Genomic DNA, 25,834 nt, shown 5'->3' with positions numbered 1-25,834 from the left:
AACATTACAATTAGTTTTCAGTATTTGGATATTTAGAGCTAAAATGATTTTTTTGCTGATTCCTTATCCTTTTGTAGAGAAATAAAGACCCAATGCTCGTCTCCAAAACTGTACTAAATGTTAAAAATATTCCATCCAGTTAAAAAACGATGTATTCATAAGCTTTGTAGATGTATCGATATACTAATGTAACTACATTGTCCCAGACTATACGTTTTATCATGCTGCCATTGGTGGGTTTTCTGACGCTTTCAATAAACCTTAGAAAACGCCTGAATTTTGGGTAGTCGCCTCTTTTTGAAGAATAACACTGAAATAATGAATGGTACTAAAGTTTCAGATGATATCACTTAAAAACTGAAACGTACTGGTTAGAGTATTATTGCTGCTGCGTAATATTGGAAAGCTGTACGAACCGCATTTCATAATTGTGCCATCAGCCGAGGAGAGCTGTTCAGGGGGGTGTGGACTGTCTCTCTGTCTCTCTGGTGTATGTATTTGTGTGTGTGAGAGAGAGAAAGACTGTGCGCGAGACTATGTGTGTATGTGGGTGTGTGTATAGAGAAAGAGAGAGCGAGCGCTATCCAGGTTGGCGCAGGCACCGGTCCGGGAGAACGGAGCGTTGTGCACGGTGGCAGCATGGCTTCGTCTCACGGGAGAAACGACATGCGGTTCGCTGACTGGATGTCAAGTTTACCGCAGAGCATGCACACTCTTCCGCTCACCAACCTGGCTATTCCCGGTAAGTGTTTCTTTCATGTTGATCAAATGTAATCATGTGAGGAGAAATATGTTCTTCTCTTTCTATCCGCGCGCATTGCCTGTATCTATCCTGGTAGGTGGGAACTAAATAAATATGTTAGACCATGAGTTTTAACATTAAACATGTATATCTGCTTTCAAACGTTGATGTTTTACTATATACCCCGTGCAACTCGGCTGTAGTTTCATTGTACCTCGTTAGGGTGAGACCTGTTGCGCAACATAATAAATGTCCTTTATTTTCAATAGTTCGGCTTTCTCCTGTAATAGTCCGTTTTCTCAAGGTGATCAATAATACCTACATTATGTATTGCTTGCCTATCTAACTTAACGATGAGAAGCCCTGACACATTATATAAAGATGAATGATATAGACAGATGACCACGCTGCTCTGTTTTGTGTAAGACTTTTGGCGTCTGTACTGGGGTGGTGGATTCACTCAGATTATCTGTTTTACCTTTAGCCAATCAGTGTTTAGGATTCCTTAAACTCCAATAAAGTATGACACTCTGGTTGTAAAGCACACCTCTGAATGATGGAATGGCATATTAGAATAATTGTATATCTGCTGCGTGGTGATTATGAAACCATTACACAAAGCTTTTTCATTCTTAATTTTCTAATTTTCCAGTTTTAATCTTTAAACCTCCGCCCCCCACTCTCCATATCTCTCCTCACTTTTATGCTGTTGCACTAGATACCTGATATATTTAGGGGTGGCATGTGCAATGATGGGTTTTCAGATGCAGATAGCTTGCCATATGGTGTCCAATGAGGCATGACAAATAGACACATGCAATACATCATAGATTTAATCAAATACTGACTGTTATACAGAAGCAGCATGACATATGACCTCATGCATTTTGGCTGAATCACAGGACATGTTCATTCTTGCCAAGCCAGCATGTAAACACTGCCTGTCCCATTTAATTAGGTATCATCACTTCTTATTGGCCCTGCGGCCTGCAGATCAGCTTTTCTTTGACTTGCATCCCTTTGGAGACAGATTCTGTTAACATCCTCAGATTCTTTGCACTTTCTTGTGTTTGTGTTTACCCATCTGGCATAAGGTTTCTTAAAAAGCATTTTTATCAATTGTTTCAGCAACACCCATGTGTTCTTATTGGAGTGTATGTCTGGAAGTGAGTCTCATATCACTTCCTTTTGTCTCATCTAAGAACACAGCCTTTGTTCAAGCAGAAGTGAAACTGGGACAGACAAAAGAGACATCTGTTTTATCTTAGTTTCACTTTTCCTTTTAGTTAAAGAATATTATGTTCATCATAAAGTTTCCTGACATACACTCTTTACATTAGGATCCACACACTGTTGCCTGTAATTCAGTGATGCTATTTATTTTCAAGAAGAAAAAAAAGAAAGTTATCCAGCCGACAGTCTCAATGATTCAGGGCCAAGTGTTTTGGCAGTTTGGAGTAATCTACCATGCGTGGGTGATGTGATGGCGTTGTGCTCTGCTGTTGCCAAAAGCCCCCACTGTGTCTGCATTGCCGGCATTCCACAGCTGTACTCATTAATATACATAATCTGTATGATTGGGAGTGAATTTTAAAAGGTTTCACAGTGATAGAAAATACTTAATTATTATCTAATTTATTATTTTTTGAATGGCATTTGTATGCTTCAAATAATTGGACAATGAGCTAATGCAGTCAGAATGCGTAGGATAGGAAAATACTGTAAATTGTTAGTGAGTTCATGTGTTAGTTTTCTTGTGTATTTGAAAAGGCAATCAAAGCAAATTACATTTCACTCACAAAGCTATAGGGGTTAATATCCCCAGGGATATTGGCTCAGTCCATCATGTGGAATGACGTATGGGTCTCTAATGGTGAAGTGCCAATGATTAGCTACTGTACCTCCATACGGGTCTTTAACATACTGGTAATTTCATCCACACTCAATCACAGTCAAGACATTTCATGTACAGAACATACAAAAGACAATTGGTGACCAAAGTGCTTTACAGAAAGGTAAACATTTTAAATAATGAATAATGTTAAGGTATTGGAAAGCAAAGTGCACCTGTATATTTTCACTTGAAAGCGTGAGCTTCATAGCGAAGGGGGAACTTTTATTCAGTCAAGTGTTGGTGTGGAAATCACACTATCTGAGGAAATGTCCCTCACCATGATTTTCCTGTATCGACAACCCACCGCTAAGGTGGATTTCTATGATCAGGTAAAACTCATGCTGAATTCCTGTGACTCCAACAAAGAGCTAATTATTCTAGGAGACTTTAATATCAACTGGAATGACAAACAAAATAGAAAGAGCTTAAAACGGATCATGGATAACCACAACTTAATACAACTAATGGATCAACCGACTAGAATAACCAAAACCTCTAAGACTATGATATATTTATTGTTTACAAACAAAGCTGACAGAATAGTTAAAACCTACAACTTACTGACTGGTCTTTCTGACCATAATCCTATTCTTTTTACCAGGAAACTCACAAAAAAAAGGTTCATGGCCACACTTAAAACCCTTGCCTTGGGCTCTCGCTTCATCCCCAAAAACCTGCAACAACGTTTTATTGATGCAGTGAAAATGATTGATTGGGGGGACACTCTGTCCTCTGAAGATATTGGTGAAAACAGTAATCTGTTTGTATCTAAAATGAATGATACCATAGCCTCGTCTCAATACCCCTCCTCGACTCCTCCTTTCCCTCACTCGCGTCCCTTCCTTGCGTCTTAGCTCCGCCTCCGTAAGATGCGAGCGAGAGACACGAGGAGGTGACGCGAGGACAGAGGAGTCCTCAGGTATTAATTGGGCTTAACTGAATAACCCCTTAGAACCGGCCCATTTGTTGTTAAATATGTATTTAAATGATGAATCTTGCTCTTGTTAGTCAAGGAATTCAATGTATGATGGTTAGTCCTGCTTTTGTGTTCCGTTTTGGTGTAAAATGTACATTTCAATAAAATTATAATTATAATAATGTGAAAGCCTTTACTCTGAACATGTGTGTCCTGTAGATCCCCACATTCACCACAAACCCACATTCAGGACTGTGCATTTTAAATAATTTAACTACTCAATATTTTAACACAAAACAAAACAAATAATTGTTATTTATCAAGATCTAGCCATTTATGAAATAGCTTTCTTAATAGCTATGTTTTAGTGACGTTCAAGATCATTAAACATGACTTAAATTGTTAGTATAACCTTAAGAAATGAATTGCACATAATAATTCCCACGGAGCTGTGAGCACTTATACATTTATGTGACGCTTTTCCACTCATTCTTCCAGTTCTCCGTTTTCCTCTTGAAATCGACCAGTTGTGAAGGTGGGGGCGGGGCTTTTATACGCGAGTAGTGAAAACACTTCCGCGTAGTCTGCTCTCGTGTATCCTCCCTTTCGTCTCCTCCCGCACCCCTCCTCCCTCACCCCTCCTCGACTCCTCCGTGTGCATTTCAGCTATTGGGACGTCCTTCAACATGGCGTGTCTTGATCGATTTCCGGGTCAAGTCCCGGAGGAGGGGAGGAGAGGAGTCGAGGAGGGGTATTGAGACGAGCCTAATGTCTTCCTTCTCAAGAAGAGGGTGCCTTAGGGACAGGAAGGAACAAGGGGTTACGTATGGTAACCCTTGTTATATAAGCACAGGCGGAGCCCTCTACTGGACTCTATGGGTACTACCTTATCATGCAAGCATTCACCTACTGAGACTTCTATAGACGTAGCCGGCCCCGGGGCGGGCCTACCTGAATGCGCTCGCATCTCACCGCATAAAAGGAGGCCTCGCCTCCTGACCGTCATCCTACACCTCTCTTCAGCGAGCGGTATAGGACAGACAGTGCCCCGAGTAGAGGGCTCCGCCTGTGCTTATATAACAAGGGTTACCATACGTAACCCCTCGTTATATCTCTCACAGGCTCCTCTACTGGACTCTATGGGTACAGTGGGCGGAGCCCCGATGTATACGCGCACTGTCGTCCAACAACACTGTTCCACCTCACTGTCCCTGACCGGCTTTAGCAGCCGCTGCGCCTCACTCACCTCTCCCTCAGTTGTAACCGTGGAGAAGTCCGGGCTGCGGCTGACAGAGCACACCCTGACGCGCTTACCTCGCGAAAAGTGTGCTCGGAAACAGTTCTGAGGGCTCCCCCCCGTCCGCCTATAGGCAGACAGAGAAAGTCCCCAGCCCTGTATGGGTTCACTATGCACCACCTCTCCCGAGTCCCTAAGGAGCACGGGGAGAGCGCAAGTGCCCCCATGTCCCCCACACTCAGACACTGACCCCGTGCAGAGTGTGTGCAGACTATAGTGTGGAGGGCTCTCCCCTCCTGCCCCCAGGCAGGCGAGGCGAGCCCTCCGCGACCCTCCAGGGGGCTCGGAAAAAAACGTAAGCGCATTTACGCCCGGGGAGGGGGTCACATTTACGCCCGGGGAGGGGGTCAGATGCCTACTGACCCACAGCCCCCCCCCTCCTCACCAGTCCTGTGTTGCCCCAGCAAGCTCAGACAAGGAGAAAGAGCCAGACATGTCCAAGAGATAAAACTTTATGAAGGGGCATGGCGTTGACCAAGATGCCGCCGTGCATATATCCTCCACACTCACACCGTTGAATAAGGCTGTTGACACAGCCACAGCCCGTGTGGAGTGCGCACGGACCCCCCTGGGACAGGCTCTCCCCACCTGTCCGTAGGCGTGTGCAATACCTTCGCGGAGCCAGCCTGCCAGGCTTTTCTTGGACAGAGCTTTCCCGGTCACCCCGCCCCCGAAGCACACAAAAAGCTGTCAGTGCATCTAAGGGCAGCCGTGTGCTCTACATAACATGCTAGCGCACTCACCGGGCAGAGGAGGTGCAATTTAGCTTCCCTGGCCCCACTATGGGGTGGAAGACTAAAACCCCCTAACTGAATAGCCCTCGACCTGAACGCACTCCTTAGGCTCTTGGGCACAAACGAGGGGTTCGGTCTGAGTGTCGCCCCGCTCCGGTCACCCCGAATCAACAAGCAACTCGGGTGCACCTACAGAGCGGTTAACTCAGACACTCTTTTGGCTGACGTTAAGGCAAGTAGCAATGCTGTCTTCCACGACAGTGCTTCCAGGGAGGAGAGCTCCAGAGGCTCAAATGGTTCTGTGACCAGAGCCTCGAGCACCAACAGCAGGTCCCACTGCGGGGCGGAGGCGTGCACTACTGGGCGCAGCCTCCTGACCCCCTGTAAAAACTGCGACATCAGTGGCTGAGAAAAGGCTGACCTGCCGTCAAATCCCTAATGGCAGGACGAGATGGCTGCTGCATACACTTTCACTGTAGAATGAGCAAGCCCTCTGTCCACCAGTAACTGTAAGAAGGATAAAATAGAGCCCAACTCACAAGATAGGGGCTCTATTCTCCGCTCCTCACACCATCGCTGGAATCCCAGCCACTTTGGCCTGTAATGGCGCGTTTCCACTGCAGCGCGGAGCTCGCTTTAAGCGTGCCGAGCCGTGCTGGGCCCGTTTTTGGTTGCGCTTCCACTTGGCCTAGTACCGGCTAGCGGGTCCTAATTCACAGTTTTTCTGGCCCCATAAAATTGTGGTTCTAGGGCCAGGAACAACCAGGCTGAGTCTGAGTATGCTAAACTGGAGAGAGAATCGCTGGCAAGGGGGCTACAACTACAACAAGATGAACATATTTGACCGTGATTTAATTGTAATACACGTTTCAAAATGATGCCGAAGTAACAACATACTGATACCGGTTAGTAAAAACCATGAATTAATGCTTTGACAAGTCTGCAGACAGACGGCAGGCGAAAAACCTTTTAAAATGCGTGTTGTCTAAATGGAGATCGGCTAAGCTAACGCAGTGTATGCTCCGACCGTCCACACTCACAACAACGGCCTATACAGACATAAATAAAGCAGCGACTGTATTCGCCATGACACAGACAGTCTGTGGTTTGTACTTGTTTAACTTTTGTCTAGTTTCTGAACAGATATGAGGAGCTGTGAGCTCTGAGGGCTAACAGCTAACGGCTGATGTTGGTTTTGTGTTTCGCATTTAAGATGACGTCACGGCTCCGCCTACACTGCGTTACTATAGATACTACCCCAGTTCCTAAACTGTAATGGAAATGCGCCATAAAGTGAGCCAGTCCTAACAAGGCCTAACGAGGCCTAGCCATACCGAGTGAGGCCGTGTAGTGGAAATGCGCCATAACAGGCTGTTGTTGATCCCACTCTAGCTGCCTTGATAGACTGAATAACACTGTCAGACAACCCACCCTGTCTCAGCCTGTCCCTCTCAGGAGCCAAGCCTGGAGAGGTTGGCCCAGAGTGGGTAACGCCCCAATTGTACCTGCCTCTTGAGACCACCTTCATCTGTGTCATCTCTGAGTACCACGGTGCCCCGACGCGATCCGGTGCTACTAGGATGACTGACAGACGTTCTCGCCTCACTCTCCCCAGGAAAGGGAGAATGAGACGCAGCGGTGGAAAGGCGTATAGCAGCTTTCTTGGCCATGGCTCGTGTGCAAACGCGTCCACCCCCAAGGGCGGGTCGTCGCTCAGAGCCATGGAGAACCACAGGGCCGGATCGCGAACAAATCCACCTCTGCTGTCTTGAACTGGGCCCAGATCTGCTTCACCACCTCTGGGTGAAGCGCCCACTCGCCTTGCAGGGGGCCGCCCCTCGACATGAGGTCGACCCCCCTGTTCTCCAGTCCCGGGATGTGGAGGGCTCTCAGAGATAACACTACCTCTGAAGCCCATAACCACAGTTTCTCCGCTGTGGTCAACAAGGCGGCGGAGCGGACTCCGCCCTGCCTGTTGATGTATGCCACTGTGGTGCTGTTGTCGCTCCTGACCAGTACATGTCTCCCCTGAATTAGGGGCATGAAATGCTGGAGGACCAACACTACTGCCCGTAGCTCTAGGAGGTTGCTGTGCCGTGTCTCTGTTAGAGACCAACGCCCTCTTCAGGCAGGTCCCTCCCCATCCTGTTCTGGATGCGTCCGTGAACACTGTGATGTAGGAGGTCACCCGTCCCAGTGGAGACCCCCTCCGGAGGTGATCCGGGGACCCCCAGAACCGGAGGTTGTCCTCCACTGAGGGGGGGATGGTCACCAGATGTCGTTTGTGCCTCTTGGGGTCCAAACGCAGGCTGGAGAACCACCTCTGCAGGCGGTGCATATGCAGTAACCCGAGCGGGACCACAACGTGAGCAGCCGCCATGAGACCCAGAGTCTGCATGACAGTTAAAGCTGTCACTGTTGCAGCGCGCCTGCATCGAGCACCACTCCCAAATACAACGCCTGTTGGTGAGGTATGGGGGTGCTCTTTTTCCAATTGATCGCAAAGCCCAACTTGGTTAGGTGTAGGATCAATTGCGCTGTGCAAAGCATTGCCTGTTCCCTGGACCTGGCCATGACTATGAGGTCATCTAGGTAAAAGAAAACTCTCATGCCGTGGGCGCGCAGCGGTTGGAGCGCAGTGGCCACACATTTGCTGAACGTGCGTGGGGATAGGGAGTAGCCGAACAGCAGCCTGTTGTACTCGTAGGCTATCCCCTGGAAGGCAAAATGCAGATACTTTCTGTGCTCCGGAGCAATTTCCACATGAAAGTATGCGTCTTTCAGGTCGATGGTGGTGAACCAATCGCCCGGTTGCACTAGCCCCATTAACTGTTTTATAGTTAACATGCGGAATTTTCTGCAGGCAATGTGGCGATTCAGGCCGCGGAGATCTAGAATAGGTCTGAATTCCCCTGTCTTCTTGAGAACCAGGAAGTACATGGAATAAAGACCCTTTTCTCTGTGCTGAGGGTGCACAACAGACACCGCCTGTTTTTGCACCAGAGCCTGAATCTCTGCTGAGAGGAAACCCATCTCCTCCTGGGATGACAGATTTACCTATCGCATGCCTTTGAATGGAGGTGGGATGCTGCAAAACTGGAGTGAATAACCCCGTTTCAGCGTCCTGTCCATCCACTTTGTTAACACACAGCTGAGTTTCCATTCCCCATAACATTGTGTTAGGGGACAAGCTCTCAGCTGTGGGGCCCCAGCTATGGAGCTGTGACCCGTTCCGCCGCAAAACCCCCCGTGAAGGGAAGTTTTGCCCATGGAGGTCCCTGAGCAGACCGCCATGGCTCCACCATAATGTCCCCTTTGTTTCCCCACTATGGTAAAGCGCATTAATCGGAGTCTTTACTCTAGGCGTAGTGTGTTCCCTGACAGTAATACGCCGGCCATAATCCCCCTGTACCCGCATAGCGCTCTGATAGCACTTCCTGCGGTTTATCACTCTCATCTGCGCATGCCCACTGTGGGAGAAACTTCTGTGTAGCAATGCAGTGGGAGTCACCGACTCAGGAAGGAGACACGGGATAGAGCTGGAGCTTTGATGTCAAACACTGATGGTTTATTAGGAGCTTCGGCCGGAGAATTCACATCACAAGTCCAAGAGCCAGAGGGTCTGACTTCACGGGAGAGTTGCCACGTCAAATCTGAAGAACTCCTGAGGAGGAGCCAGCAGTAGCATGCACTCTCTCCTCCTCTAGGCGCTGGGTGACCGAGGATATCGATCCAAAGAGCCCTTCCGTGGACACGGGGGCTCCAAGGAGATCCTCTCGGTCCTTCTTGGATAGGGCGGTGAGTCCTAGCCACACGTGACGCAAGGCCACTGTGGCCAAGGACATCACCCGCCCCGCTGCGGCGGCCACGCCATGAATCAGATTGTTCATCTGACCTATGCAGCGGTCCGGATAATCGCTCCCGTCCTGAGGCGGAAGGGCGGGGGCGTCTGCTTGAGGGGTAATCAAGGAGACGCCCAACACGCCGAGATTAATGGCCGCAGCCGCCATCTGTGCACCGAGCCTGAACATTTTGTCTAAATATTCCAGGGTGTCTCGGTCCCGCGGCAGCGGGGGCAGAGGTTTCTTCCCCTCCGCCCAACCAGCTGCCTGCGGAAGCAGATGGGCCGCCAGGCTTTCATCGAGGGGGTGCACACCGGGACATGCCATGTCCGAGCGGCCCTGCACCCTGATGATACCCGCCATGGCTGCTACTAGGGCATTCGTCCTCAATGGCCGCCGCCACGTCGCCTCCACACACTGCCAGATATCTGGCAACGGGGGCAAGACGAAGGCGGAAGCACCGGGCCGTAAAACCCCTGCCGAAGGCGGCTTACAGGCCTCGGTGGCAGCGGTGGGGGGAGCGGTAAGCCCACATGCCCCGCTGCCAGGGTCATCACCGCCAGGAAGTCCAGACGCGCAGACCTGTGTGCTGGACCCTCCTGGCCGCCGGAACCGAAGGTGTCAGACAACGAGGCGTCCTCGTCGTCCTCCCCCTCCGCGAACGCGACCACCCGGCCCCTGGGGAGGGTGAACTCGATTGGCACCTCATCGAGATCATCCATGTCGACCACCTCTAGGTCCTGATCCTCCACCTCCACCTGCGGGCCGAGCTTCACCCGGAAATGCTCGCCACGATGCAGGCGGCTTAGCTGCGGGATCATGCGGCAGGCATTACAGGCCGGCGACTGGCCTAGGCCCTCCTCAGCATGGTTCGGCCCCAGGCACTGGAAGCACAGGCGGTGCGGGTCAGCTCCTGCAATCAGGCCAGGGCATGTCGGGCAGATTCGGTGCTCTTGGAGTGGTTCCATGTTTGTTCAATCCATCTCTTTCTCTTTCACGTCTTGCTCAGTGTTCACTTCCGCTCGCTGAAGAGAAAGGGATGACGGTCAGGAGGTGAGGCCTCCTTTTATACGGTGAGATGCGCGCGCATTCAGGTAGGCCCGCCCCGGGGCCGGCTACGTCTATAGAAGTCTCAGTAGGTGAATGCTTGCATGATAAGGTAGTACCCATAGAGTCCAGTAGAGGGCGGAGCCTGTGAGAGATATCACATCATCTTCCCTGGCTGAATCTACAATGCAGGAATCTAATTAAATCTAGATACCAACTATTGAAGCAGAGTTTGAAATCCGGACTATCCACTGATAGACAGAAATTCACTCATGCTCGTAACAAGGTAACACAAACAATAAGACAGGCCAAAGCAAACTTTTTCATCAATATAATTGAAGGTGCGAAAGGTAACTGTAACAAAGTTTGGCAAACCTTAAAGGTCACATGTCATGCTTTTCTGGTTATTACCCGTCCCCTTGTGTGTTATGTAGCTTTATATGCATGTAAACGTTCTGCAGAGTCACAAACCCTCAAAGTACAACCTGTAGCGAGTAAAACTCTAACACAGAAAATACCTGTCTATGCTCCCCCGGAACGCCTCGTTGGAGATTTCTCTTTTTCTTCCTGGATACAGTAATACAAACTCCCAGCCAGGCTGCGGGTGTGTGTGTGTGCTCGGGCTGGTTTCGGGCTGGGTTTCGCTGTGTCTCGCTGTCTCGCAGATGGCCACTGGGCTCACAGGGGGGGGCAGGAACTCCAACAAGCCGTTTAGGACAGAGAGTGAATACACATACTATACAGAGATGCTTTATGAGAAACCGATGTGAGTTTGGAAAATTGCACAATATAAATCTATTTTAGTATACCTCAACAATGGAATTATGATCAGTAGAAATGGCCATGACATGGGACCTTTAAATAAACTATTAGGTAAACATATACCAAACAGGAAAATAATGTACTAGAATAAAAAATCAATGATGCCCTGATAAAAGACCTTGCAGTGTTGGCCAGCTCTCTCAATGAGTATTTCATAAATAGTGCTCTGGACATTACAAAGTTCTTCCCCCCATCTGAGGTCTCACCTAGCCCGACTGTGGATACACAACCCGTTTTTGACCTGGAGGAAATCACAGAGGTTGAGGTAAAAATATAATCTTAGGGTTGGTTTCGGGCTGGGAGGAGGCTTTCATCAGCTTCCTCCCCTGTGTCTCTAAGATAGTTGAGAAATGGGTGTCAAAACTAATCACCAAACATTAATCACCAAACATTTAGACAAAGGTTTCGCTCCACTCCACCCAATGCAGTTTGGTTTCCGTGCTCATCACTCCACTGAGACAGCTAACTTTGTCTTTGTGGAAAAGGTTAAATGTATGTTGGACACGAGCCCATATGTAGGTGCTGTCTTCCTTGATCTCAGAAAGGCATTTGACACTGTTGACCACAAAGTGCTCCTTACAAAGCTGACTTATTTCAATTTTTCTGCAGTTTCTATACATTGGCTAAAGTCCTACTTATCGAACAGAAAACAGTGTGTTCTGGTCAACGGTGCAAACCCTGTTGGGGTTCCACAAGGTTCCATTCTTGGACCGTTACTTTTTTCCCTGTACATAAATGACTTGCCTAATGTATGTCCTGAGTTGAATGTGCAAATGTATGACGATGATGCGGTCATCTTTATACACGGGAAAAACACTGAAATTATCTCATCCTGTCTCTCTAATGCATTGGACAAGGTTCAACACTGGCTGAACAACATTTGCTTACAGTTAAACGTAAAAAAAACAGTATGCATGATGTTCAGTAAACGACCAGTCAAAATCGAAGGATCCAACGTATTTTTAAACGGAGCAGCTAAAATCCGGCATATTTACACTATTTGCATTTTTTTGTTTTAAAGGTGGGGTATGTAATTTTGGAGAAACCAGCTCGAGTGCGCTAGAATTTGAAAGTACATCTGCCTCTTCCTTCAGACTTCCTTACAGAGCCCCTCCTCCAACACACACACACATGACCAATGAGGGCACGAGATAAGTTTGTGCACAGATGGAAGGCTGACAGGCAGGTAGGCCATCCAGTTATTTTAGCCGGGCCGGCTAAAATGATTGGTCGTGCTTTTTACAGTACTACGGCTTCCACAGATGACATTTTTTTATGGATTTTTTGTCAAAGCACTTAAGATATTCATTGCTATCGGGATGTTAAGAGCATTCCATGGAATATAACAAAAAGTGTATCTCGAGCCGGTTTCTCAAACTTACCTACCCCACCTTTAAATGAAACCGTGTGGTACATCGCAGTGAGACAGGTGCAGAGGAAAACAGAGTTATCAATTATATCATTCGTTTTTTTGATCTTGTATGATGGCAAAAAACGCAGTTTTATACATTCATCAAAATTAATAGTCTTTTCTTTTGTATTGTCTTAGAGAGCTCGGACTAGATTAAAATTGCTAGATATTTCTCAGTCCAAAGACACCAATACATAATTACATGTATTTACCCTGAGAATAACTGACTCATTGCTGTTTTCAATGCTGATTGAAATTAGTCCAGAAAAAGGAGACAAGCTGTGAAGAGAAAGGCAGATTAGTAACTATACTAGTGTAACTATAACCAGTACGCTTTTTATTTAAATTCAAAACATAGTTTTAGAGATGTTTAACATGCTGAGGTGCTGGTATGACTTTGTTATATTCAAATCAGCTTTACAGATTGTTAAGCCCCATGCCCCCGCGGGCCCCAGCGGGCCCTGAGACAACTGTGTCTCAGGGCTTCTTAACATTTATGAAACTATTAATGTTCCATACTCACTTAACGGGAAGAAACTCAGCTAACTGACGATACGAACAATTTTTACCGAAACAAAACACAAGTCTCACAAGAAGCGTCTAAATGAGCCCTGAGCGGAAAAATGCTATCGCACTTAGCACAGAACTCATGGCTTCAATACCCTTATTACTTATCGTATCTGCACAAACAATATCGATTAGCAAGCTGAGATTCCACAGATTCCAGAAATATAAGTATCATCACTGAGCGATCCAAACTCGCGACAGGGGAAGCGAAAACAGACATCACAACACGTAGCTTCACTGAGATATTCTTACCTTAGCTGTTGTTCTGATCAAAAGTTGTGTTCAATGGCATCAAAACGATAAAAACGCTGCTGAAGGTTAATCCAATGGTTAATCCAATGTGTCTGTGTCACTTTGAAATGATTACTGATAATCCATCTTCATATTTACTAGTTTGAGCCTAGGTTTCAGTTTTCAGTTTTCAGAGCATAACATAGCTTTCGACTTGCTGCGCGTAACCCCGGGATTCCACCGGGTCCGTCTGCGGCGCTTACGGCTGCGCCGTGATTTGTTCCGGCCTCCTATAGCGTCAAACCCTACCGGGCGCGTTTCAGAAGCAGAGCGTCTTGCGTGCCGGCTCGCAGTTTTTGTTGATTTGGGCATATTTCCTGGACAGGCTACTTTAAATTAGTTTATTTTGGGGATTGACTGGATGCTCTGACCGGTCCACTTCCTGGCCAGCGCTATGCAACACATCACGTTGCGTCAAAAATAGACCAGCATCCTATTTTTAGCGGAGCCCAGAGCCGAGACGCTTCTGGGACGCTTCTGGGACGCTTCTGGGACGCTTCTGGGACGCTTCTGGGACGCTTCTGGGACGCTTCTAGCCGTAACACGGCGCGTCTGATGGAATAGCACCCATTGACTATAGTGGCTGCGATCGCTCGTAACGCGGCCGTAACGCGGCAGTAACACGGCACAGACGGACTCGGTGGAATCTAGGGGTAAGTCTCACTCCTCAATGGTAACGTGTGTGTGTATGTGGAACTTCCCCTTGGATTCTATTGGCTCTAATGGTTCAAAAGAGGTGTCAATCACCAAAATCGACCAATGGGTTCCAGAGAAACGGCAAATCCACCCAAATCCACCCAAATGACCCCAAAGGTGTTTTTTTTTTTGCTAAACCTCTCTAAAAAGGTCAAATGTCACTTGTTTTGCATCAGTCTTGATACTTATTATATGTTATAGTTTGGATTCCTAAAGCTTTTAGTCTACTATCCCATCATTCAAGGGTGGTTTTCACTATAAGTAATGTTTTTTTTTACTATGTTCAATCTGAATTTACTTTAAAATGAATCAATTCTATATTGATTCTAACTTTTCTACATCCAACTCACAGGTTTATCATTGCTTTGAGAAAAAAGATGATTAATTTACCCCTTTTAGAAGTTATGGTAATTTGTTCTGGGAATGTCATTTTTGAGCCTGAGGCCTGAAAAATAGGCTTGGGGCTTAACAGGTTAACCCCCAGACGCTCATTTGTGATGTTGGGCTATAATAAAACAAATTGATTTTACATATTACAGTCAGATTACAGATATCTTTCAAAGCATGATCTCGCTGCTCCTCTGCTTGGCAGAGCCACTTTGTTTGCTTTTAGAAATAACAAAATTCTCCATGTTTGGCCCCACATGCCACATTTGCATCACTCTGTGCCCACCTATGGAGACTACTAGTCAGATGAGCCAGTTCTTCTCTATTTCTAATGTGGCAAAGGGTAAGGCAATGAGCATAAGAGGAAAGCAAGAGGGAGTGATGGCAGATTAAATATGGTGTTCAATAAAGGGGGAGAAGGAGGGAAAGAGGCATGGAGAATTTTTCCTTTCCCAAAGATGATCAGTGGGGGACATGTTGGGTGAGTTTTCTGTGGCTATTGTTAGATCTTCTGGGTGAGTGCTGCAGGCTGCAGGCTGCCTGAGGTGGTCAGCAAAGGTGTGCTGCCAGATATACCCTGAACCTGTCTCTCTGTGGGTCTCCCACCATGAAACAAGCTTTACTCTCGGGAAGGAACGGCTGGGAGAATGTTGCTGCCATAGAAATTAATTTGGATTTTCAGTATCAGTTCAATACAAAACAAATATACTTACTGGAACGCGCATGTATCACTTCCCACAAGTGTGCACAATCACTAGAGTAAATGTACATTTAGATTCCTCCAGGTCTATGTTATGTATATTAATTAACTAAGCTCTGCCTATATGTTAACAGGCCAAAATGTTTACATTTACTCTCCAGTATTTGGGTCATCGAAAAATCCACATCCACCTTGGGCGGGGGGATATTTAAATTAATATGTTGGCAAATTTTACAAGCACAGAGTGATTTGTTTCTATGTCAATATAAACAATGGTACGGAATCTACGGATTAGCTACCTCACAGAAAAATGCCCAAATAGACCTAAAAGTATCAGATTCACATGAGAAGGCTCAATGGAGCCATACTTATCCTCTTCAATGGCTGACTGTAGCAGCTTATGGCTTTAGCGGAGGAAATGAATGAATAGCATATAGGCCAGGGAGAAAGGATCAGGGTAATTGTATTATATTAAGATGGTTTGCAGGCAATAAATATGAATCCATTGCAAGAGAGGCCTCCTCAGTCTTGCTTTGCTCCCTCAGGGCAGAGGGAACGACAGACCCAGCACTTTCAGCTGTAAATCTGTCGATCAGTCCCTTGACAATTGTGCTGCCACTTAAGCCGCTGAACAGGGAGGATGGATGATATCAGATGCCAGGATACACACTGGTAGGGCACCGAGATGCTTGGAGGCAAGGAAATCAGCCAGCTTAAAAGCCATTGATAAACAGAAGATGTAAAAATTCTAAACAAACAACGGATGGAAAATATTTTGGTCATGAGAAAGACAAAGAAAGAGAGTATTTGTCCCAGTAAATAAAGCTGATTTATAAGGATGCAGGAAAAGTAAAGCTATTTCTGTAATGGTTGGTTTGCCAAAGCCATCGTGCTTGACCAGGTGCTTCATGACTTTAGACAAAGACTTTAAAATAGCTTGGATACCAATCTGCTTATACTGTTCTCTGGATTGTATAACTGACAGCAAAGCCTGGTAGTTTACTCATGCTCATTACACACCTTTTCAATTTTAAAAGTTGCTTGACTAAATCATTTGTGAAAATATCTCAGAAGTAGGCAGAAATGATTAGGTTTGGATTCTCCACAGGCTGCTTTGGCTTCAACAGTGGCAGGTAATTGAGTTTTCCAGCAGGAGAACATTTATCTTGATTCAAAAAGTCAGATAATAGAGCCTCATGTGAAATATATGCTTTGTGCGCATTGCTACTCTAACAAGATGGAAGAGGTGTGAGACAGGGTGAATCTAGACTCTCGAGCTAATTGAAAAGGAACTTGAAGAATAAAGGGCTGGAAACAATAACACTTGAATTACTCTACAATCGTACAAGATTAAAACTCTCCAATTGAGGTATTACGGTAACACATTTTTCATATTTAGCAGACTACACTACATGAATGTTGCATAAACATATGGTCCCAATCTCACAATATTAATGACGATGAAACCTAATTTCCCGGGATTTGACCTCCACCAAAACCGACCGGGTTCTTCCGTTGCCCATGTTACACGCCTGCAGCAAGTTTGTGTAAAGATCCACACATGGAAAATGTAGTGGAGAGAAAATGGGGAATCATGAGCACAGCAACTTTTGGTATATAGTTTAGTCATTTTCTCATTTACTCTCCACTCTTCTCCTCTTTCCATTCTAAAATAGAGTCCATGGGGAGCAATAATGATTCGTCATGAAATGGGCGTAAACCACCAGCGGTTTATGTGAAAGACGAGTTCCTAAAGTTCACATGCAAGCTCAGCACCATTGTTATTCAGGTATTTTGTCATATCTTTTGCATTTTCACTATTGTCATGGATGTTCTCACAAATCGTTGATCCAGTGACTAAACAATTTCAGCTAACTATCTAGATAATGGAAAAATGTTTCAATTATTTTAGATTTTGGACTGTTTGGACTAAAAAAGCAAATAAAAAATACCACCTTGGGCTTTAAGACATTGTAATTGTAACCATTTTATTCAATGAATGGAGCATATTTGGTTGGAAAATGAAGAAAACAATTGTGTGATTATTATTACATTATTTTGCATTACCTTTAAAGACAAAGAATAATCTTTCTCTGTAGTTGCAGCCTATCGAGCGGTTGCGACTGGTTAAGGTCATACTATGCTTCGCTGTGACCCTGTTGCTACTATCAGCCTGCAGGGATGTTATTTCCCCCCCCCCCCGCCCCAGGATTTAGCTGTCTATCCTGCTTATAGTCATTCTCTGAGCCCTCTGCATAGACCTGGCACTGGATAATAGCTGAAGGTCAATCCAGGCTCTGTCTGTGCATGCAGACGTGTGTGTTGGTGGAGGAGAGGAGGGTGTATTTGTTAGGATTGAGCGATGAGGAGACCAAAAGTCGATGAAAAATCAAGTCCAGTGATTAGAGCAGGAGGCATTTAACAGAATTACTGTCAGCCTAATTTGCATACAATGTGCATAAACCCACATAAACACACTCTTACTCTTATCTTACTTTCAAACAGACATAGAGGACACATGACCTTGAGACCTCACTAGCAGAATTCACCATGCATCGATTGCAAGGCAATGCTTAAGTGTCACCTAGGAAAGCATCAATACATCGACAGACCTTCACAATCTGTCCAGTGTTATTTTACTGCCACTAACGGGATAGGACCTTGGATTATTATTTTGATGCAGCTCCCAGTATAACAGTTATATTAGCCAGACAATAAAATTAGAATGAGATTTTGGATCAATCGCTTAGTACATTTATATATCTGTATTCATATGAGATATCTTACCTCTGACATGTCTGAAGCCACTCCACTCCGCCACTGGGTGTTAGTGTTTTGTCAAGATCTACAGTATGAAAGGGGATCCTATAATCTACAAGAAAATATAATATACCTTTGCAATTCTGAAGGAAATTAGCCTTACTGTGGGGACTAGAAGATCACCAAGGATAGGAAATTGCAAATTGAGTCATTAAGGATGAGACAAGACTGGATTCTAAAGGCATATTACTTACAGAGACAGAGGAAAAAACCGGCAACAGATCTAGCAAAAAGAAAAGTTCTCTACATAAAATGAATATGACTACTTCATCTACTGAGGAAGACCACAAGATGTTGTTAAAATATTTGGTAACAACATGATAGTTGGACAAACCGGTAAGACTCAATATATGATTATTGTGTTTTAAGTAATTGATCTGTATGGTTGGAAAAAGACCAATGACAACACCAACTGACAAAACAAAAGGTAAACACAGACAATTGCATTTTATATTCACTGTAGAGAATATGCTCTGAAAGCTAAAGCAAAAATCCTAATTTCTCTCGGATTTCTGGTCTGAATAAATAAGAGTATATGAGCACAACTTTTCAAGTCATACAAGTTCATAACTTTACGACGTAAAATGCTATTATTCTCAGTCAGTGTTGTTGCCATGGTACCGGGATATTTTCCATCTTTGACCTCACTCTCAAAGCTGTGTCAGCACAGAAACAAAACCTGCTGCGTTGAAAACCTGCATTAAGACTCATGTTTGTGTCTCCTCCAGGTTCCCATGATTCCTTTAGTTTTTACATTGACGAGGCGTCTCCAATTGGCCCCGAGCAGCCGGACACTGTGCAGAACTTTGTGTCTGTTTTTGGCACGGTGGCCAAGAAGCTAATGAGAAAGTGGTTGGCTACACAGACCATGAACTTCACGAGCCAACTGGAGGCTGGGGTCCGCTTCTTTGACCTGCGCATCTCCACCAAGCCCCGTGACCCCGACAACGAGCTGTTCTTCGCCCACGGGCTATTCAGCGCCACGGTCAGCATACAACTCTGAAGTTTTCTAATGTGATGAATATTTTTCCAATGCATGTGGCTGCTAAGTAATGTTTGTACATATCTGTGTATGTGGCAGCATATTAATGTGAGTTTTATCAACAAGTGCCTATATTTAATCTCATTATGTGTTCAAATAAATTGTTAATACCTTTGTTGTTCATATTTGTGTCTTTTAGGTCCGTGAAGGTCTAGAGCAGATCAGCGGTTTCCTGTCAGCTCATGCCAGAGAGGTTGTGTTCCTGGACTTTAACCACTTCTACGGCGTGCAGAACATGCACCATGAAAAACTGGTGGCCATGTTAAGAGAGGTGTTTGGAGACAAACTCTGCCCGGTCATCTTCGCTCAGGAGGTACTGTCCTATTCAGATACACTAGACACTTCACAGTGAATCATGTTTTGTGTTTTCCTGTTGTGCCACATGTATTGTTGACATTTATGTTTAGTGTTTCTTTTTAGTTGTTGTTCTTTTATAACGCCTTGTGCAGAATGCTTTGGCAATACTATGTTTAAAATGTGGTCATGCCAATAAAGCCCCTTTGTATTGTATTGTATTGAGTAGGACTTAAAGCAATTAAGTAACCTAGAAGCTGAACAAAACGATGCTTTTTTTTTACCTCAGCCACTCTTGATTAAGAGAAATAAAAACCAGGCACATATTGTTATTGTCAGTGTGTGTTTGTGTGTATGTGTGGGGGCGGGGGGGAGGGGTCTGACAGTGTGTGTGTTCAAAACGCTTTTAAATAATTATTGTTTTATCAGCCCTGCATAGCCGTGATCTCTGTGTTTTGATCTCTTGTGAAACAGAATGATTATTATCATGTTTCCACATATTCCCTTTTGCATAGAAGTTGAATAGGTAATGTCTATCTAGGGCTTTTCTCTGATAGTTTTTTTATTCTTTCATTATGATACACTGTAAAAGTACTGCAACTAAAGCAATGCTTATACAATATTGTGGTTTACACTATAATATTGTACAAAAAAGTTGAATGTTTTCCTTCTTTAATTAATAAAACAGAAACTACAAGTAGAACTGCACCAACGTGTAACATTTATCTTTTTCAATTCTGGCAGGTTTCAGTCTCAGTAATTCTGAGAAATGTTTTCCTCTTGAATAGCCTGTAACTCCACCAGTTCTCTTTAGTTATTTTAGTATTAAGCAATACACTCTGATTAGACATTACATTTCATTTAGCTGACGCTTTTATCCAAAGCGACTTACAATGACATTCTCCCTGGAGTAACTAAGGGCCTTACTCAAGGGCACACTAGTGGTGGTGTTCCAGGCGGGATTTGAACTCACAACCTTCCGATCTTCAGCCCACCTCACTATCCATTAGACCACCACTATCACATAAAACAGCGGTTGTCGTCTGAAATACAATTTTTGAACAATCAACACTGAATATTGAACAACGTTGCAGAAATAGGCATCACATCAGGCAATTATATCCACTTATTTTATTTGCTTCTTTTAAATGAACACAAAGCTTTCTAAAAAAACTGCCAGGTACATCTTAGCTACCTGTTTTAAATGTCACTCAGCACAGAAGTTGCTCTTATGTATTTACAATAACTTATCCCATCATCTTTTCTTCTTTTCTTTGAATCTCAAAATGTCCGCTCTTTATATACCTCCTGCTGCGCTGAACACATGCCTCCATCCCCAGGTGTCTCTGCAGTATCTATGGGAGAAGGAGTACCAGGTGCTGGTCTTCTACCATCACCCCATGGCCCTGGAGGTGCCCTTCCTGTGGCCCGGGCAGATGATGCCCTCCCCATGGGCCAACACCACCGACCCAGAGAAGCTGATTCAGTTTCTCCAGGCGTCAGTTACTGATCGGAGGTCAGCCTTTACCTTTATTACACTAAGAGGGCATCCTAATGCATGACGTTAAATGGGAGGAAATCTTGCAAACCTTTGAGGAGCTCTATGTGACTCAGTGTTTTTACCTGTTTCAATCATGGGTTCTATTTGTTTTGAAACCTGTGAAAATGATTTGGCTTTAGGTGGGTTTTAAGTTATCAGAGAAACAAGCTGAGCAAACATCACTGGCTACTCAGCTTGAAGCCCGCTCTAAACATATGTTTTCCACAGAGACCACAGGTGTCCAGGAGCTCCACAGAGAAGCATCTGAGGACCACTGTCAAACAGCTTTGTTCAGTGATCTTACCTGTTTTAATCACCTAGTTTTAATGTTTTAGAAATTAGAAATCTCCTCAACCATGAACAATACAAGAATCCTAAGCAGGAAGAGCTGTCCTTAATGACAGTAATGAACTCCATCAAACCCTGTCTTTTTTTATTGTTTTGATAAGAGAGCCCTAGTGGTAGACAATTACATACTGTGCTATTAAATGAAACTGCTGACAGTAATGGGGTAAAATGTTCTTAGAAGCTGGTATAAATTTGCATGTGAAAATGTTCTGTCTATATTTGAGTCAGACAGAATAACTAACTTTCTTTCATTGTGGTTACTTAAAGTAATTAATCTAAAGAGAATAAATGTTTTATTTATTTATGCACAGCAGCACCTCTCAGCTGCAGATCTCATAAGGGGCTTCACGTAAAACTACAAAACTACACAAAAGGTCAAATAAATCCAAAACACATTGTAAATACTTGATGTGTCTCTTGCAGGAGGAAGGGGACCTTCTTTGTCTCCCAGGTGGTCCTGACACCGAAGGCCAGCACCGTGATGAAGGGCATGGCGAGCGGACTGAGAGAGACAATCACAGAAAGGTGTGGACGATGTTTCTATGTTTCTTTAGTGGTGAAATATCACAAAAAATAAACATAACAAAACATAAAGCTCTAACAATGATGACGTATGTGATGAAATGATAAATCAGAGAATGGAAATTAGACCAGATTCATAAATTAATTAATTGTGTGGGCATTTTTATGATGTTTGCATGAGACAGGGGATTGTGCGGCAGAAAAAACGTGAACACAGTTGTGTTTATTGTCTAAAATATGGAATCGGAAAAGTATATCATAATAGGTGTGCAACTGATATATGACAGAAAGAGAGAAAATTATGTTTTATACAGCACTAGGATTGAATTAGATGCAGGGTAAGCAACACAGGGGGCACATACAATTATTCAATTTATACACAGGCAACCAAACATCAAGCAACACCTCAGGCTCACATAACTATGACTCATATTTGAGTCATCATATCATTTAATAATCCATTGGCGTGTTGCTTTCTACGTTTGACATTGACCTAATTTCAGTTTTTTTGAACAGACAGCTGCCACAAACCTGAGGCGATGCTTCTTTACCACCTCCTCCCTCTTTCTAAACTGCCTCTTCTCCGTTCTTGTTAAAGTTGTCTTTTTCTGATTTACCAGGGGGTCTGTGTGTATATCATTTTTATCTTAATGTCACCAGTTTGTTAAAAGCCTCAGCAGCAGAGCCACCAGTTCCCCGGGCATGAATTATTCATTTGATAACTCCACTATCAGTCATTCTCACCAGGCATTAGGTTACTTTGATGTAGGCATCCTTCAAAACTCCATCTATTCCTTTAGCCACACAGACAGAGCGAAGAAAGCGAGCGGTTTGGGAGGAGACAGCTGGTGAATTTTGTAGGGCAGAAAGCTGGGTGAGGCATCTGCAGGAGTAACACCCTCCCCCTGGTGCACGGCACACATGATCATGTCCAGCAAGTGTCATCCTCACAGCTGCTTTCTGGCTCACAGACATCCCATGCTGCGTCACAGAGATCTTTTATCACAGCGTGTCCCTCTCCGTGTTTAACCAACGGAGAATTATCCCTTCTTCACTCCCTCTCTTTATCTTTTGTGACTTTGTTTCCCCCTCTTCCTCTTTCTCCTAACGTGTGCCTGTGTGTGTTTTCATGCGTCCTCCCAGGGCCTTACCGGCCATGATGCAGTGGATCAGGTCACAGAGACCCGGGGAGAGTGGCATCAACATTATCACAGCTGACTTTGTAGAGCTCGGAGAATTCATCAGCGCTGTCATCACCCTCAACTATCACCTGGACGACGAGGATGATTACGCCACCTGAGAGCCCACAGTGGGCGTTAGGGAGCACAGTCACCACTATCACTAGAGGCTTTGTCTGCGCTCTCACTCTTCTCTCTTTGGCATTTATTTCAGGAGGGGAGCTGCACTGCTCCCTTAAATTTATTTAGGGCTATAGTGGTGTGCGAGCTCAATTGACAGAAGGACGTTGAGGTAAGGGAAGTTGGGATTGGGAGGAACAACAATGGTGTTTGGTTGGAGCACAAAGAGAATGAGGTTTTGTTTTGTTTCCTAAATTGGGGATCAAAATAGTTTTTTCAAGTGAGATGTTCTTTACTTTCTGTGCTGTAAAAAATAACAGCGTTCTCCACTGATTAAATGCACTGTTTTCAGGCAAAGCACTTCACCTGGCGTAGATTGCTCTCAGCATTTCAACATTCTGCTAAATGTATTGGTACATCATTTTTTAAATTCTAGTAAAAGTTTTTTTGCAGAAATTGGTGTTAAGAAACTTAAACCACTCAATTTGTAGAGACGTTATTTTTACAATAGGCATTCTAAGTCAGATCACTGCGAGTGTTTCTGAAAAGCATATAGGCCTACACAGCAGAATTATTTTAAGTGTTAAACAAGAAACCAACCTTTTTTATGTTTCCTCAGCAGTTATCTCACATTGGTTTTTTTCTTTTAGTCTCATCTGAAATAAGCTTGCAGCCTTGACATTGATCAGACACCATTACTTGACTTGGTAAGTCATGTATTCACTCATTAATAAACACAGAGAAATAGAGAGCGAGAGTGAAGCTTTGTCAGCCAAGAAAAAAGTACCTTTCACAACATGTGTACTTTACATATGGTGCATCAAAACCAAACAATAATTCTAACATGTCATTGTGCAAGGTGACTTAAAAAAAGATGTATTTAAGATAGCTAGTAATGCTTTCTATGTTACTAGTCACCTCTAACAGTAAGGAATCCAACATGACACATTTATGGCATTTTGTGGTGGGTGCTGAGTCGTGATAACCAAGTATAAAAATACAGTAAATCTGGGTATGAGCTTTTATCCGCTGTCTGTGTGTGCACCTTTACTTACTGCTGTAGTGCAGTATTTGTGAGTCATCATACGATGTATCACAGTGTTGTTCCTTTCATAATAACAGGTGATACAGTAAGGTTTATTGACTCTAACTCAGAGTCAAGATTCATTTGAAGTCAGAAAAGGATTCATGGAGTCAGGGGGTCTTGATGTCACATCAGTGTCTATTGACACTTGTTAAATAACACAATCAATGTTTGGTTTAATATCTAGCTGTAACTCTTTGGTGTCTACCTAATTAGGTGTTTCATGTTTCTGAATGTTACTGAATCATCTGTTTTGTGCTATATCATTTAGCACACCATTATGTTTCATTTGTCTTGAATTGCTTTCAATATTTAACTTGCAGTATTTTACTAAGATGGAAAAATACCTTGAAATTGCACCCAGAAAGATAAAAAGAATATTTTTATTGCGCGGTTTTACACATTATGCATGAAAACAATCACATACAAGTCAAACATCCACACAGCCTATGATCAGTGTGGCGCTTTCTGCTGAGAATGTATTCTGTCAGGACACTGTTACTAGTTTGGTAATGTACAACCAAAACAGAAAACTCAACTCTTTGGATTTGTGAATGTATGTCATGTGAGTAACTGTGCCATTTCTAAAAAGTAACATGTGATCGAGAGACTGAGTCCCAGCTAGAAAGTCCTTTTTGTATTGTATGCTTCAATGTGGAGCTGAGTTCCAGTTTTAGAGTTTAAACAGTACTTCTTTACTTCAGTGTGTTTTCATGTTAAAATGTTTTCTATTGTGAAAATAAGTCTGTACATACTGTAATTGCAAATAGTATCCTGCCGTTAAATTGCTAATTCTTTAAAGTATTGCAAAATCATTGCTAATAACTTCTTAACTTTGACCTAAACTAAGCTATCATACTACTATATAAAAACTTATTTTATTTTTTTTCAGATTTGTGCATGAACCAAACAGTTCTACATCTACCTATTGTTGTTTAGCTTCTCCTCTGTTATTTTCTGCATATTGTTCTCCAGAGCATGGGTGCATCTTAGTTACACAGAAAACAATTACTTTTTAAATGTTGCACTTCCACTACTCCATACAGATTAAGAATAAAGCAACCCACATTTTCAAACTTGAAAAGGCTTAAATTGTGTTGTACGGACATTTGTGTCTTCCCTGGTCCAAACTGTTGTCATTGCCTTTATGTTCTGGTGTCTAACGAGTCCTTTGCTGTTGTTAAAATCAAAAGCTTTTATTCAAAAGTGACTCTGTTCTCAGTGAAAACGGCAAATCAAATAAAGCTTCTATGCCTAAAGATTGATGATGTGGAGTATCATTTTATGACCATTTACTGGCTTGCTGAGTGTTGATTGGTTGGTTAGACGCTTGACAAACAAAATCATTATTAAAGCCATTATAATACAATTGTGATTTAATTCAATCACCAAATGGCAGTACTCTAATTCTAAAGTAGATGTGTGGCTTTTAATCTAACATAACCGTGCTTCATTGCTATCTGCGCAGAAAAGCATCCTAAAATCATCCAGTTTCCAGGGTGATGAGGATGGAGGTGGGTGGGCAGCGGCACCCAGGGTG

General features: G+C 44.0%; 1 protein-coding gene across 1 annotated transcript; it reads left to right on the top strand.

Annotated features, from left to right (window-relative positions):
- Window positions 1–453: 453 nt before the first annotated feature.
- plcxd3 (phosphatidylinositol-specific phospholipase C, X domain containing 3) lies at window positions 454–25,555 on the top strand. The gene is made up of 6 exons (XM_034118737.1): window positions 454–742; window positions 18,895–19,151; window positions 19,348–19,521; window positions 20,843–21,018; window positions 21,814–21,915; window positions 23,056–25,555. The coding sequence occupies exons 1-6, from the start codon at window positions 640–642 to the stop codon at window positions 23,210–23,212; spliced, it is 969 nt and encodes a 322-aa protein (XP_033974628.1). The 5' UTR covers window positions 454–639; the 3' UTR covers window positions 23,213–25,555.
- Window positions 25,556–25,834: the final 279 nt, after the last annotated feature.

The sequence above is a fragment of the Trematomus bernacchii genome, unplaced genomic scaffold (assembly GCF_902827165.1).
Source record: "Trematomus bernacchii unplaced genomic scaffold, fTreBer1.1, whole genome shotgun sequence".
Lineage (NCBI taxonomy): Eukaryota > Metazoa > Chordata > Actinopteri > Perciformes > Nototheniidae > Trematomus > Trematomus bernacchii.
Note: the sequence above shows the minus strand (reverse complement) of the source record. Positions and strands in the feature narration are given on the sequence as shown.